At 42.7% G+C, this 17,130-nt stretch overlaps 1 protein-coding gene across 2 annotated transcripts in view; it reads right to left on the reverse strand.

Moving 5' to 3' along the window:
* The window catches only part of LOC139692390 (insulin-like peptide receptor), a 645,500-nt gene that overhangs the window by 148,490 nt on the left and 479,880 nt on the right, over nucleotides 1–17,130 (reverse strand). For both annotated transcript variants that reach the window (XM_071590557.1, XM_071590566.1), the window contains exon 3: nucleotides 6,899–7,007. In XM_071590557.1, the coding sequence (XP_071446658.1) occupies nucleotides 6,899–7,007 (109 nt within the window). The remainder of the gene's footprint in view (nucleotides 1–6,898; nucleotides 7,008–17,130) is intronic.

Below are 17,130 nucleotides of genomic sequence, written 5' to 3' on the forward strand. Positions count from 1 at the left end.
CGCCTCGGCAAAGGACTTCCTCGATCGGCTGCAGTGAAGTACCAAGGCGACCAATACAGACTCCAACTTCGCAAGGAAATATGATAGGCGATCCCGGAAAGTAAAACAATAAAACAACACAAGGATGAGATCGACATTAGAATCAAAAGTATGATATTGGTGGGAGCGAGAGAGGGTCAATTACTTCCAATTAGGGGCGAAAAACCATTAGATTTCCGTGATTTAATTTGCTAAATACGTCATCTCATTTTATAAAAAAATATTCCTATTTTCTCTTTCGACTGACGCGACGATAAGCGACGAGTTGGGGCAACTTGAAAAATGTTAGCTGCTTCTTCCTCACAAGCAAATATTTCGCCAGCCATTTTTTCCCGTTGTTTCTCTTCCAGCCGTTTATTTCCTATTGCTCATTTCTCCCCTCCTCTTGCTTCAGAAATGTTTCCGTGTGCGAATTTACATGAATTAAAAAAAACCGCCCGCGTTTCCCTCTCTTATCTAAACGCCCCTCCCTTTAACTTTCACCGAAGCACAACGCAATTCCCTGTTCCTTTTAGCCTCGTCCTCTCTCCTCCTCCAAACTCTCCCAATAGCTCAACTCGAGTTTCTGCAACCTCGACTCTCTCCAAGAGACCCCACCACGGGTCCCTCCGCCCCAATCCCCATACCCTCCTCGCCAAAATTATCTTTTTTCCCTCGTTCTCTCTCTAATGTTTGCCCGTAATTTCATTTACTTAACTTCCCACCATTTATGCTCCGCCCCCCCCCTCCTCCCCTGGGGAGCCCTTGGACCTTTCCCGTCTCCCAAACAGACAGACGGTCATACGGATGAAGGGAAAAAGATGGGAGAAAAAGGACTGAAGAATGGAAAAAAACGCACTGCCTTGCCAAATGTATCGGGGAGCGTTAGCACATGTATGCGCATTCAGGGAAGACTCTGCCCGAAGGATCCACTTTACTCCTCCAATTCACTCGAGCGCTTTCATCTCCTGGGCGTGTTTTCCGTTCCCCTCCTCACGTTGCACCCCAACTGTCTCGATTGTTTCGAGGCTCCACGCTAGTCCGACGTCTTCGCCATGGAAATGAGAAGTGAAGTTGGTCCTCTCAACTTCCAATTATGCATATACATAAAATATCTGAGAAGTATTTGAATCTACGTGTTCATGCATATTTCCTCAACTTTCTAGGCTTAATCGACTCCACGCAGTCACAGTGAGACTACAGTAAAGCAACGTACCTACATATATGCAATGAGCAATGACCTGTGCATACAAATACAATAAGGTAATTCGTTACATAAAGTGCTTGAGGTTTCATTTCCAATGATGAGCGACACAGTCAATTTTGGAATGTTTCTCACCGTGTGCGGAAAATCAACGACGAAAGTTTAACCGACGTCTAAATCCAAGGACAACCTAAACTCAACTCCAGAGAGGAAATACAAAATCGTTTCCTGATACAGATTAGAACGGGAAATCACCGGTGGATGCCTTTTCTAACTGCCTCAACAAGTTGGAATTCCTAAATGCGCGTCTTCAGACTGCGTAATCAAGAAATATCTCTTCAAAGAAACAATGCATGCCCACTTTTAGAAATATTATTTTCTGAAAGAGTCACAGCCTACCTTATTTAACCTTATTGCCCTATTTTACAACTACAATTGACCGGCGAACAGAAAACCGCATCTACTCTAACTCATAATTCTTTGCGCTACCTAGGACTCCGCCTCCGCAAGCATCCGGCCCACTGTTCCAATTTCTCCTCAATTTATTTTTCCTCAATTTTTACTTCAAGCACTGCAATTCAAACCCTCTTCTCTGTATTATCCCAGCCACTATTTTTTTCAATTTGCCCGACTTTCAAAATTTTCCTTCCGCACTCCTACCTCCCCCCTCTACTCCCGCAACGCTGTTATTTAGTCCTCAAATTCATCTCGACTCACAATTTCGCTCGCCTCCTCCATTCCCCCTCCCACCACCTCCACTTCGATTCCGCCACCTCTCCCCGCACTTCCGCACTTATCCCTCTCGCTCCATTCCCTAACCTCGTCCGCCCTTTTTCCCTGCTCAGACTCTGCCCTCCTCCCTCCCAAACCTTGCCCCTTCCTCTTGAACCACCTTCCCATGAAGCTCTCCGAGCTCTTTCACCCTTCCGCACTCGCCCCTAAATTGTTCCCTCTCCCTTCTCCAAAAAAATAATGACTGATGAGATGGAGACAGAAAGGAAGAGGAGGCGGAAGAAAAAGTGCAATTGAAAAGGCGTGGATTGAGGAGGAAAAGTTAAAAGGAGGGCGGGAAGCGACGAGGGAGCAAAGATCGAAGGACGACAAGGATTGGTGCACAATGGCAAAAAATAAAATAAATAGAAAAATGCAGCATCATTAGAATCTTTTTCATCGCGAACTTTCCATGAATATTTTATGCTAAGAAAACCAAGGCCCTCATCATTACAACTTGGAAGATTTTTTTAGCCAATCACAAAACCGGGAATATTAGCATCCACTGGGGAAGGAAACGAGCCGAGTACAATCTCATCACACTCGGTTACTTAAACACCTTGGGGTAAGTATTTGGTGAGTAAAAAAAGGAAGAGGGAACGTGAGGAAAGGAAGGAAGACGTTGGTGAATTGACGGGAAGAACAGGCTCACGCGACGTGTGGGAGCACTGCAAACCGTTCCCACGCATCAATACCCTCTCCCCTCCATCCACGCACACCACCTCCTCCCTCCCCGTCCATGTGCACACTTTGAAAACGGAAGACTCACCCATTCTTTCTCCCTAGAGATGATAGAGGTGTTAATATGGGAATTTCCTCCATTGATCGCCTAATCTGGAGTCGTTCCGTATTGACAGAACACTGCCTCCACCATCGCGAGGGTGTTCTTTTTTTTTGACCACCGGAATGGAAAGGGTGGAGAAGGATGCAGGCGCGTGTCTGGGGTGTTAAGAGACGCTATCAGACAAAAGATCGCCCACGACAACTGCGCAGACGATTTCAGACCTTTGGACTTCGTTTCTTGGAAACTACTCAACGAAGCGGAAGCATCCAGAAAAGCCAAAAGCCACTGGGAAAACACATGACGGGAAATGAAAACCGTCTTACTCATATCAAACTAGAATACATTCATTTAAACATTTCATTAAAAGACTCGACGAGTATTTGGTCTCGTATTTTTTCATAAAAATGTCACATACTTGTTCCTAGCATTCACCAGGGCACTCAAGCTAACCTTCCTAACATCGTCATTTGGGCTTAATTTCGAGTGTTTTCAAAGTGATCAAAATAACAGAGAAGTTGGCGCGAGAGGAAAAATACATTAAGGCGCTGCTACAATTGACGTTTGTTTAAGATCGTTTTATCCCATACCAGAGTGGGGTCCGAGCATTATAGGGTAAATAAAAAAATAGAAAAACTATTAGCACTCAGAAATCGGTCCATTAGAATACTCCTATCTATTTCCAGAACCCTGGAGTTGCCACCGAACCGAGATTGACAGCCCTTGTGCTATGTCGGCAAATTGTACTCCACAAGTTATTCCAACATATGACGTCCACAAAAACTATGGCTGAAAGTACGCGCAATTAATGTTTCTACCGAGTAAATTAATCTATCAGCTACAATAATACATTTCCATCACAGAATAATCATTTCTACGAACTCGAGAACCAAGGCCACATTTCCAACCAGGGCTCTTAACTCACTTTACCCGCCATGCTCTCACAGAGACCCTCACCTCCCTCCTCTCCAGCCGAGTGACACCCATTCTCCCCACGCCTCCGCCAACGCTTCAACCCGCCTCGCCATCGGCAAAGCACAGTCATTTCCATTCACTACCCGAAAAGCCTCTTTCCCCACAATTTGACGCCTTTTTTGTCAAATACGCGACCGTAATTCCTCCTCGACACCGTATTCTTCACGTCTGCCACACCCTTACCCCCCAATAACCAACACCATCACGACCACAACAACCTCTCCCCTCCTCCGGGCCTCCCTTTCTGCCAATACCCTCGCCCCCCTCCCCGGTTTCCGCACCCCAGGGTATCCGCCGACTCGCGACAAGATCGAGCACTACAGAGCGCGGGAGCAATAACAACACACTCGGATGCAAAAAAAAATGGATGGGGGGACGGGCCAGGAAGGAATGAAGAAGTAAGAAAGGAAAGGGCGGGACAAGGGGATGGAATGAAAAGCAGAGGAAGCCAGGGAGGAGGATGAGGAAGGAGAGAAATCCGTTGAGAGAGGGAAAGAGCAGGAGAATTCGGGAGGAGAAATATGGAGGAGGGTTGAGTGGAAGGGAGATGTATAGGTGTATACGGAAGGAGGTGACGGTTTGGAGGGGGCGCGGGGAGAGAGGGCGGATTGAATAGAATCTGAGTCAGAGAACGGATGAAATCACCAGAATTTCACATCGAAAACGAGCACTGGTTAGAGAAGAAGAAAAAGACACCAAAGATACATTAAACATGGTTGGGATAATCCTATTGAAGATTTTCTATCAAGATGCTATATTTACAGAAAATGGGAGGAAAAGTTAGCATTTAGTACTTTTTATAAGTTTCTGAAGCACTAGTGGAACATGAACATTTTATTTTTTTCAAAGATTTCATCAAGATCACTCGAGGATGAAGTAATGAAGTGAGAGAAGATTGTGAAAGACAAATTTTGTTTGAACGAAATAGAGAAACGATAAATTTTCGTTCACATTTGACCCATTTCAAACAAAAAATGAGCAAGGTAAAAACAATGAAGGAGTTTACGCAGAAAAATTCAACATTTTATGACAGCGCATTAATTAGTTCGGAGGTGAAATTTGACTATTACCCTGGCACCCCATGTCAGGGATTGCGGTTAATTTTCTAACGGCGAAATAAGTTTTCAGTGATTTTATTTGCCTCTCGTGTAATGCATCCTGTTTCAAGTGTGGCCATTGTAAGGACATCTTGGGGCATGGTACCCAATCAACCAAGGATGCCTTTTAATTTGTCCAAAAACATATCCTTCGACGGCTTTAGGCGAATGATTTTTACACTCTGAAATTGTTGCAACGAAGCTCAAGGTTTGGTGGACTCAACGAGCACAATGCTGTCTGTATGAGGACACGTTCAACTCTAGATCCCTTGCCGTTGGTGAGAATTACGCAGCTTTCAACGACCAATTTATCTCGTCCATTCTTTCACTCCTCTCGTGCCGTAACAGTTCGCATAATCTTAATATCATAAATGGTCTCAGCCTACGAGCAAAAACCACAAAAGCAATCACTATGAACGTCTTCGGATAGGGGTACTCGAAACACTTACAGTCAGTACTACAGTAGCCGAAGAGAAGGTAATGTAAAATGATGGTAGCGGTTGAACACGGTCAAGCTGGATTACGAATGCAAGAGAGAAAATGTTTCTCATATGGATTCGCGCCACGGCTCCAAATTCCACGCGGTCGGTGGGAGGGTAAGAGTCTTATTTTCGATACCTCCTTCAGGAGAGGTGTTGCCCTCCCCATGCTCATTCTCCCTCCAACGATTGTGCTCAGCTTGGGGTTTATCGAATTCTGCCAACACCCGAATTCGACGTTTACTCAAAATTCCTCAGCCCGTCGCTACCCCCGACCAAAGGAGAAAAATAAGGAGGCAGCAAGCACCAGCTGACCGTTCGAGTGCGATAACAATATGCAAGGCGCTCTTTTGCGCCCAGGGAGAAGCCGGAAAGAGCTCAACCGGCAGACATAATTCATTTTAAAAATCTACAATAACAACTTGATGGTTTCTAGCATCGAAATCGACCTTAAAATATTAAGTTACTGAGTAACTACTTGAAAAATATGACAAAACGGTCGAGGAAAATCAGATTATTCAAGACATTTTAGATATAACAAAAAATAAACCGATGAACTTGCTCAAAAGAAAAGATTATGGGTCATTCTGGAGGGTAAAATATATTCATTAAAGTAAGAGCGTGTAGCACAGAGGGAAGATTTGGTATGGTCTTTTACGATACAAATTTAATCTTAATTAAAACGGCACAAAAAGTATCCGAAAATAGATTAAACGTTAAGTGATTATGCAAGAGATGAAGTATGCGATACCGCAAAAAGAACTATAGAGCTATATACAACAAAAGGAATAGGTGAAGTTCGGATTAAAAAATAGGACTGAAATTGATATTACTGTCAGCTAGACAAAGAAACAATTTAATATTAATGATGCCTGTAACTTCTTTTATACCACCACTATTGAGCTCAAGACGAAAGTCTACAGCTATAAATAAAAGTAAGTCTGATTAGAGAAAGATGAAAATTGAATTGCGACAGAATATTTTGCAATTAAGACATCGGTTGACAAAGTTGCAGCTTGAGAGAGCATAAAATGGTTTCCTCAGAGTCCCTTCGATGTTTTTACTCCATCAAAAGTGTCCAGAAAACAGTTGGATGCCAATAAAACTCTTTTCTTTTTGAAGTGTTTATGTACAAAAATGGAAACAATAAAATGAATTCCTAACATAACACATACCTGAATTCTAATACGGAATGGTAGAAAAGACAAATACGCTAATGGCGTTCGGTACAATTAAGAAATCTACCAGCACTTTAAACTTTTATGAAAATTTGATATCAATTTTGGTGACAGTTGACAACGTAATTTAAACTGAATTTCAACAACTGACATTTATCTATATATTGCTTTAAATGTTGACGAGGGATAGTTATTAAGGAAGGCGACCGATGTCTGCAGTCAATTGGAGAGCTGGTCGTAAGAGAGCATTCAAAATTGTTAACGTTGGTTGCATTACGAAACTTAACCGTGGCAGCTTTTAAAAGCCCTTTTTAGGTTCCACGGAAAGAATTCAAAGTTAGCTTGAGTTATAAATTTGTCCATTCTGAAACACAGAAAACACTCAACACACTCACCCTTTTGGCACATTGTTCCATTCCAGCAGAGTGACATATTGGAGGTGAGCGAGGTGGGGCACTTGCTATGGGCGGCACACTTCGGGCATTGGTTGTTTTGCTTGTTTCCCTGAAATTCATGAGAAATACATTAATTTCGAATCAAAAAAATATAGATAATGCTTAGATACAAATTGAACATCAAATAAAATATAACTCATTCAAATGATTTGAAATTAAAATGACGATATGGGGACAAACTGATTCTTTCATTTCATCTTATTAAAAAAATCGTTTCTTCGAAAGAAACCAACTGGGAAGTCTTTTCCCTTCCTTCGCGAGCAAGGATACATATCAGCATTGTTGTCAATATGAGAATATTTTCGGGACCACTTTTATAGCTCCTCTTCTATTATAATTCATAGCTGTAATTCACAAACATTCACAAACACGTGTAAACGTCCAACGGAGGGCTAATATTACATCCCAGGGCAATTTCCGGTCCGACTACCACAGTGTGAAAGTGTTTTAGCATCCTTTTCTAAACAAGAGAGCTAACAAAAGATCAGCTATTATAATGAAGCGCTCGTTAGAAGGAAAATTCGCCTGAAAATGACGGAACTTGCTTCTATCCATTCAACGGAGCTACAAAGGAATACGGTACGTAGGAGAGCAGGAGAATATCTTTAAAATACATGAGTATACAAAATGAAAGCGAAAAATATCTATTTAAAAGAGACAAAGAGGAAAGCTAACAAATGCCTTAATTGAAAATATAAGGTTATTGATAAAAAATAAAAATGACATGCTGCAATTACGTACATTGAGAATAACGACCCTTCTTGGCAACTAAAAGAAATCTTCTTATCAACAAGCAAAAATTCTCAGCCTTTAAAATTATGCCATTATTACGAAATTATAAATTTTTCGAAGTCAATGTTGATACGTGAACCAAGGATCAAAGCTGAAAACATCAAATCATGCTGATTCAACGCCATTCTCCGCCAAGAATCCTTGAATATCCTGCGTCCTTACCAGCGATTTGTGAGAGGCAACACTTCAGAAGTGTCTCTTCTTGCAAGGATAGAGACAGGAACAACATTTTTTGAATGGTAGAAAAAATAATGGCAATAACGGCCCGTATTTTTCATTTTTTTGGGTGAAACGGGACGTTTTCCTTCTCGGTCCTCGCTGTTTTAAAGTCGAACGACCGACGTCCTAATCACTAAAGAGTTGCCAAAATCGTAGAGAAATAACCGAATCTGAGCAAAAAACCAGGAATTACTTTCAGAGATCTTCATTACTCCCACGGGAGGTTGACAACGCCTTTTAGTTCAACGCCTCGCTTCTGGAGATCATCCAAGAGGGGATGGTGAGTTCGAGGACCGCTTTAATTAAAAGTTTCCTCGAACACTGGAGCATAGGCGGGACTAAAAGCAGATAAATAAAAGTCGCAGCCATATTTTCACTTATTTCTGATTAAAGAGATTTCCTATTCTCCAAGCTGGACGGCAGAGGAGATATTCCATTTGCCCGCCTTTAACTAAACAACTTCGCCTCGATAATTTTGCCCAAAATACAAAACGGGTGTAGTCGAGAACATTACTCCTCGTGAAGATATGCATACAAAAAATAATAATTATGCAGCTGAATTCGCAACAGAATATAGGCACCGCTCAGAATTAACACATCCTCGTACAAACGAGAAAAAAGCTAAAAAAATAGATTCCCAGGTTTTTAGGGAATGTTTTAAGATTTTCCTCCGTGATTGAATACTACTCAATTATTGTTTTGGAAACGGGAAAAAAAGTGTACAGGTTTAAACGCCTACGTAACATCTGCAGAAGTCTTCCACTTCTCTCGGTACAATAGGAATCTTCCAGTTGTGATAAAAATTGCACAGGATTAATTCTAAGACAATTTGACTGTATTTAATTTTCTTGTACACATTACTTTTGAATAAAATACCAAATAATGGTACATTTATCATAAGGTATTCATTTGCTGAGCATGATACAAATGACGAGGTCTAGCAATAAAACGCCATTGAATTGAATACGCATGAGTGTACTTCGTTTTACTCACGCCAAAAGTAAATCTCCTACAACACGGTATTAGTCTTCACTTCACTATAATATCAAGCAATTTATCTGCTTTGGTTATGAAGGCATAGATACACAGTCGCATTTCACGGCACCAATTCAGTATCACCACATACATATCTTTGGTTATGGCTTCAAAATGCAACCTTGATGCAGAAATTCTCCTTCCCACACTAAATACAGCATGGATACCCTTCAACACTCACTCCGCAGGAGAAAGTGTAAATATCTCGCGAAATTTCAATTTACAATGCAATGGTCCACTGCTGAGCATTTATCTCCGCGGTCACTGAGAGGAATCCTTTGTCGACACGCATTTCCCGCCCTCGCCTTTTTAATGCAACCGGTCTTCCGGCAAGGGAACGCTTCTCAGAAATTCTCCTCTTCTTCAGAAGGAGAGGGGAAAGAGAGAGAGACGTGGAAAATGAAGAACTTGTTGAACGGAGGGAAGCCATCCGTTAAGATTTGGGCGCGCTCTTGGTCATTTTCCCATTTTTTCAAATTTCCACTTCCCCCACTACCGCCTTCCTCTCTCTGTCTCTCTCGCTCCCCCACGGAAAACAGGATTTATGGGTGTAGGTTCGCTTCCCGGAGATCGCCGTCGAAATGGCTTCGATCTTATCTCCTGCACTATGCGCAAATGCGTGAGTTTTCAGAACGACCGGAGGGTAGCCGGAAAGTTCAACGACTGAAGCATGCGGCCTAATTTTTTCCTCACTTCAATCTCGGGGTCTGTAAAGGCAATCTTTACCATCGTATTTCCTAGGGCTATGCTCTTAATGCTCTTGAATAATCCGACCATCAGCGAAAATTTCGGCCATGGAGGCGCGTTGTTAAACGTTTTGTCTTTTGTAGGAGACAATTCATAGTTAAGCATCGGTCCAAAGAACCACGCATGGGAAAAGGACATAAGCTCACTTAAAGGTCATAACGGAGGTTACAATTCATGTAAAATTAGTCACCATTTTACTGCATACAATAGTTTATAATGGCGTAATTTACGGTGAGACAGAGTATAACCTTAACGCCTGGATAGCTTTCACCCATTCGGTAAATTTTAAAGTGTCTTTTGAATTTCCTAAATATAATTTAAAATTAATTAATGGAAAATTTTCCGCTTTATAAATAGCCTCTATATTAGCTGCCTATAGGTCCAGTTCATAATTTAGGTAAACGAGTATGAACTCAACTTGACATCACTGTGCTTAGTTTTAGGGTATTTTAGAATCAACTGGAAAACATAGGAAGGAAATCCGAATGTTATTAGCCGTAACCCTAACGTCTGCCTACAAAGAAATTGAATCTGAAAAAATAGGAGCACATTGTGAAAGCCTTGGAAACAAAAGGTAAATCATGGATAATTATCAGAGAAATCGGGAAGTTGTCGAAACGTGGTGCTGAAGACGTATTTCATTTGACCTCAAAATTGAAATCAATTATGGCAATCCCGTAATTTTCATGCGATCACCCTACTATACACAAATACGGATAAACCGGTGATTGATCGGAACTGCGGATTCGGTATCGGTGGCAAAGGCGCTGGTAAAATTTATACACTTTACGCATTTCAAGTTAACTGCATCGCGATATTCTTCGAGAAATACTCACGACTTGCACCTTGAGGGTATTTATTTAATAGCCGTAAATTAGAAATTCGGTTAGTAACATGTATTATTTATAATACATTTTACTAACCAAACTTTTACTAAACAAAAGTTAAATACCAAACTATCTGATAAAATAGCGTTCTTAGTATATGGAATAGGCCATCCCTGAATTACAGAAAAAACACCAATGAAAAGTAATTTAAGACATTTACGAAGCACGATATCTCCAATTATACAGCCTCGAAATAAGTGTTTCTTGATTAAAAAATCATTGCAACAAATCAGCACCATCACCAAAAGTATTAATTTTTTAATGACGAAGAATAAAATACGACTAAGATATTCCCTTAATTATACCAAAAATCACGAGGTATTGATTACCTTTAAAGTCGTCATTATGTACGATCGAAGGCTAAATAGCCTATGGTGAATGATTCAAGTGAAAGATAAATGGTCAAACTAACACAAATATTTTACCCTATTATTTTACCCTATTAAATATTTTAGCCTATGGTGAATGATTCAAGTGAAAGATAAATGGTCAAACTAACACAAATATTTTACTCCATCATTTCTAGCTCAAAAAAATAAATAGCGAACAACTAATAGGAGTGAATGATTTGAGAGGATAGGTTGTGCTGAAATCCAAGAAAATCTATCTGCCAGGGCTACCGTAAGATTAGTTTCTGAAAACTTAGAAACGTTAAAAATTAATTAAATAAAAAATTGAAATATTCATAACGTGTAGAGCATTAAAATCTACAATATTTGTCACACTTTCAAAACACAACGAAATCGGTAGTGGCTGGTCAAAGACTGAAATAGCTAAATTAAAGAAACGGAATGGCCAATGGTAAAATCTTCCGCGGAAGCAGATAATATAAACGAAAACAATAGCACTCAAGGGCACATAAAAATGTTACAAATTTTCTACGTATGCTTCATCATCCATCAGAAGCGTGGTGAACGTAAACAATGCGATGTTACCCGAACTACTGAACATCATATCCTTCGCTATACCGTCATTCTTTCGCCCACTCTGCCATTAGCCGGTAAGAAAACCTAGTGATTAAAGTGAAGGCTGGAGAGGTAGAATAGAGGGATGGGGCTGGGATGTGTGGAACCGGTGGCGGGATAACAGCGCCGAAACTAGGTACATTAACGGCAAATCTTTGCGTAGCGCAAGCACAGGGTTTCGACAGCAAAAGCTCACCCTTCTCAGGAATGTGTTCCCTAAGAAAGCTCGATTAAACAGTATGACTCTGAATTTTTTTACTATGACACTGTGGGGAGACATATTTACGATTGAAATTACGTCACGCAACCGACAGGCAGCAATCAAGAATCTGCCGTAATTAATAATGCTCGAGCCTCCGTCTAGTGTGCTCCCGGGGCGGTTGCCCCGCCCCAGTTACGGTAATGGGTGCGGGAGGGGATAGAGGAGGAGCAACGGGAAGGGAAGATCTCACGGATCTACCCTGCGGAGGAGGGGTCGGCCGCCGATTCAATCCCCGCCACGCACGCAGCAGCAGCATCCCGCGTCGTAGGAAGGAGCGGCGGATGGAGGAAGGGGTCGAGAAAGATGCAGATGTAGAAGATGCCACGCTGGGACAGGGGGTGGGGGGAAGGGTGTGGAGGAGGGTTGGGAAAGAGGTGGTAGGGGACTCGTGAGGATGGAGGGAGAGAGGGAGGCGAGAGGGAAGGGAAGGGAGGGGAGACGCGACTATGTAGGAGACTGATTTACGGCTCGGATTATGGGAGCGCATCCTGTTCCAAAGGAGGAGCGCGCTAGCTCGGGAGGCTAACGGGTGTCCCCATCCTCCCACTCATTCCCGCGCAACACTCACCCCCAAACCTCTCCCCCCTTCCACCGCCCACCCACATCTCTCTTTCCCCTCCCCTCATGCGAAACCCCCAACCCCCTCCCCACAACGACGAACCCCCTCCTCTTCAGCCTCTCCAACTCAGATCCCAACCCCTAGCACGGGGGCACCAAATCATCCCAGTCTCCTTCCCACTCTCCCGGGGGTTGCGAGGTGGGGGAGAGGGGGGTGCTCTCCCCCTTGCTCCTCCCACGCTCCCTCCCCCGGCCTTTAATCTCCCTTCTCCCTGCATCGCCTACCCCCTGAACCTCTCTCCTCCCCACTCACCCCCCTCACCTCCATTTTACCAACCACCCACCCGGCGGTCGTAGGAAAACATTTTCCGATTTCTATTTTTTTAATTCTTCTCCTTCTTTTTACCACTCAACCCCATTCCTCCACCCACAATTCCCCTACTCTCCCACTATCCTTCACCAAATCCCATCATTCAACTTGTTTCGTTACTTTTCACGTAAATCTTACCGAAACGTTCCTCTCCCGTTTTGCTCCCCGACCCTTTTATTTCTTATTCCGGGAGAAAAAAGTGGGGAGGCTTTCGTAACGGGGGTGAGGCGGGGGTGTTGGAAATGAGTCGTAGAGGAAGAGGGTCACCGTCGCGGATTCGTACTCGGGCGTAGAGGTCGGGCGAACGGAAATATTCCAGCCCTCACACTACTGATTACAGGGATCGAAGCCCCCTACAGACCATGAAACGTACGTCTACACTACTCCCTGCTTCGCGAGAAGTTGAGGGCTGTTGGTGGCTAAAACTTTACGTGGGTACAATAAGAAAAATGAAACCTGCGAATAACTTCGCTTACAAAGGGAGGAAGCGTCAAAAAGGACTTACATGGTCGAACTTCGTCTTAGGGGACTCCCGATGGAATGCCATTGGAGGCCTTCCGCACGCTTGTGATAATACTTCAATGGCGGCTGCAGTTGCAATTAATGAGAACATTTGTGTCTTAGCGTTGGATGCCCTGCCCTGATGGAAGAGGAGCTATGCTAAAAAGGGTTTATGACCACTTACAAAAGCCGATTTCCACCCAGTCAAAAGTTTTATTCTAAAATATGATACAAACATTATCATAAAGAACTGTGCCGTCATTATCCCATTTACCATTTTCGAATTTGCCTCTGTTGATTATTATTTTATTTTTATGAACTAATCATTCTTCCTCGACTTCAAGGTTAATCATATACACCTCGATCGCGCATATCATACTTTCCACGAGCAAAGGGAAATAGTTATTTAGGCAAATAGAAATAAGCAGAACAACAGCAAGAACAAAAAGGAAAGAAGATGTTATTTATGATTGTGTTAAGAAAATTTGCACTCCTATTAGCCGGCTTCGAAAATCAGGCGCATTATATGAAATCCACTACGGAAATCCGCATTAAATTCACAAATGTCCGAATAAATGTCCACTAGTCACTGACGTAAGTGATCTTTTGACAAGATTTGCGTGGGACAGGCGAAATAAAAAAAGTATGAAATGGTAAACGGGAAACAGGAATATTCCAAGACTAAAAGAAGCCTTACAGGAAGAAATGCAGTAAGAATAAAAGAGCGCACGAAATTTCCCTGTAAGTGCATTCCGACATGCACTGTATTCGTGGAACGAAATGCGAAAGAGGAGAGGGAGTGTCTTAGGAAAGGATTGGATGGGCCAAGTCATCTATCAGCTGGGGAACGAGACGTGGTTTCCTTGAGAAAGCGACGACCTGAACGGCAGACGACCGAACTCTTGCATGCGAGACTTCCTGCATACTTGCGTCTCAAATGAGTGTCCTAATTGATATGAATTATGAATCACTTAATAAAACATTCAATACGGCTACTACCATTTAATATGCTTCCTCCATTTAATGAATACTTAGTCCTCTATTTCACGGAAATCGGTAGCGTACATATGTAGGACGGTTAAAGTGATTAGGCTTTTAATTAGGATATCGGACTTCTACTGCACTACCGAGATGCACAGCACTTGAAATTAACGCTAAAAATATATACCATGATATTTGATAAATAAATCATTAGCGATTGGGAATAGCAGAATAATCCTAAAATATTGCATTACTTCGATCGTAGAAGCAACGCATTAGTTATTCAACTATTTTATCGTAGTCAAAAACAAAATCGTTGTTGCTTAAGCTAACAACTACCACATTTGCACTGTCACTAATTCAGCTGAATGTTCTTTCACCCATAACCCAGTAATTAATTACGCGCGGCTAATGAAAGCATTCTTCCTGCCGACCTAGAAAGTGAGGAACACACAAAAATCTTCACTATGCATACACCTTTCACAAAATCATGCAATCAAATATTCCTAATCTTACGCTTCTTAATCCTTCTCATTAACAGTATCTCAAACGATTTTCAAGAGAAAGTAGTGGAAAATTCTGCTGAACAGTGGAACTTAGGTTACAATGGGAGGCTACGAAAGAGAACATAGTTAGGTGAGCACAACATTTTTAATTAAAAGTCACGTTATCTCGCGGAGATAAATGAAATCTTATTCAGGGGAATATCAGCAATAGACAAGGGAAGCATACCTTTTACGTACTTCTCGGTTCGAGTTGTCTACCGAACGAATGACTTCCAAGGATTCAAAGAGTGTCGAGAAGCCATATAAAGGTAGATAGTGGCTCAAAAGGGTTGGAGATCCGGACGGGCGTAGAAGAGGTGATATCTCAATGGGGGAGAAAGGCTAACGGTCTGGGAAAAATCTCATCCGCTGAGAGCAGGTGGAACGAGACTCCAAAGCTCTACCAAACGAAGTTATAATTAAAGGGCACAAGACCAAAGGAAGGGCAGAAGGGAAATGATAAGGGGGATAAAGGGATCGGGCCTCCGATTAGAATACCACAATTAAGAACACGGCGCTCTACATGCAAGGTAGCTGATATTTTCAGTACATAATCGACGAATGAAAGCAGTGCTATTATGATTCTACAAAAAGGGGCTATTTTAATGACTTAATCACGCCTAAAATTGTTTTCAACTGCGACAAGAAGGTTCTGACGTTTTTTAGCGTGTTTTGCACGGATTATTTATCGACAGGGCGTTGTTAAAATACCCGGGCCAATTGAGAATTTTTTCGGCATGTATGTTTTTTTACGTTATTATACAAATGTAAGTTCACTGAATTAATAAACTTGGTATTTTTTCACCCAAAAAAACTTTATTATAATACTTTACATAAAACTTTACCATGTTTTTTTGGCACGAAAAAGATACCAAGTTTATTAAATTCGGTGATCATGAATTTTCACAAATTAAAGCCTCGAACCATCGATTTTAAATGGAAAGTCATCGGAGCGTTTCAGCATGGTCAACTCAGATAATATTTCTGCACCATTTTGGAAAATCCACCATAAATGTAGAGTCACTTAGGTGGCAAGACCTAGGGACTGTGGGAGGTGACCGTCGAGGAGATTAGGGAGGAGGGGGCGTAGAGCGCAAATACGGATACAGAGAGAGAAGATGGAGAAGATACGTGTATAAACCGGTGAGGGATGTGGACGGCGGGGAGAGAAGAGAGAGCGGAGGCGGGGGAGACGGATGGGATATGCATCTACTTCCATCCTCCACCTCCTCCCACAAAGAGTGAGTTACAACGCACGAGAGACAAAGGGGAAAGAAGAATTAATGCAATCGACGGAGACTGAGGGGAGTGGGGAGGGGAGCGGAAGGGGGGGGGGGACCAGGGGGTAGGTGACCGACATGGGGCGGCGCAGAGAACTGGGAGGAGGGCGTCTTGTGTGATGCCGCTCTTCTTGAGGACGGGATCTATCTCCTTCGGGAGGGAGGAGGGGATAAGATGAGCGGCCGGCAGATGGAACGGGCAATGCATTTGCGTCGGAGTGCGCGTGCAACGGTGTGAGATAGGGCTCTTCCCAAGAGAGAAAAAGAGAGAGAGAGAGAAAGAGTAATGGGGGGCGCTAAATGACAGCAAACAAGTTTTGAAGATGCTCGGGTACCGACATATATTTTTTCACAACACGCAAATGATATCCCCCCGGAGATATTTGAAATGTAGGTTGTATTTTTCCTAAACCGCGTTTAAAATACCACCGCGGTGAGGTTAAAAAAAAAGACGCAGTCGCTTTTCCGCTTGTGAGCTGGAGCAGGAGTATTTCGCGGAGGAATTTGATGAAAACAATTTTATCCTAGAATTCGAGCGACCGCCTCCTTCCCCCTCTTCAAATTCCTCCACACTGAAGGCCTTGACTTCTCACGGCTGCCCTCGATGGAGGGTGCTCGTTGAAAACACGGCCCAGCCCATCGCAAAATAGCCCTTCGAGGCATTTAATGGACGCTCATTCCTTCGGCGCGCGGAAGGATATCGTCACGTGGAACATTTAACTCACAATGTCCCCGTGGAATTCGCAATAATATCAGGTGTTTCTCAATCAAAATAAATCCGTGCACTACACGAGCAGCGTGGATGGTCCGTGACGGTGTTTTTACGTGAAGGGAAGTTTGCAAGAACTTGTTTGTCCGCTTCCCCGAACACCAATGACGGGGACTCAGCTTGACAGCAGCTGCCTGTGCGAGGGATCCATGAATGCACTCGGAACGAAGTTGGAGGTGGAACATGTTTATCAAAGCATAAAAATGGAAAACGTCCTGTACTTGTTACATCATATGGCTCTTCAAAGCGATTGGTTTTTTA

This window comes from Hetaerina americana, unplaced genomic scaffold (assembly GCF_022747635.1).
Source record: "Hetaerina americana unplaced genomic scaffold, ioHetAmer1.1.p SCAF_1, whole genome shotgun sequence".
Taxonomy (NCBI): Eukaryota; Metazoa; Arthropoda; class Insecta; order Odonata; family Calopterygidae; genus Hetaerina; species Hetaerina americana.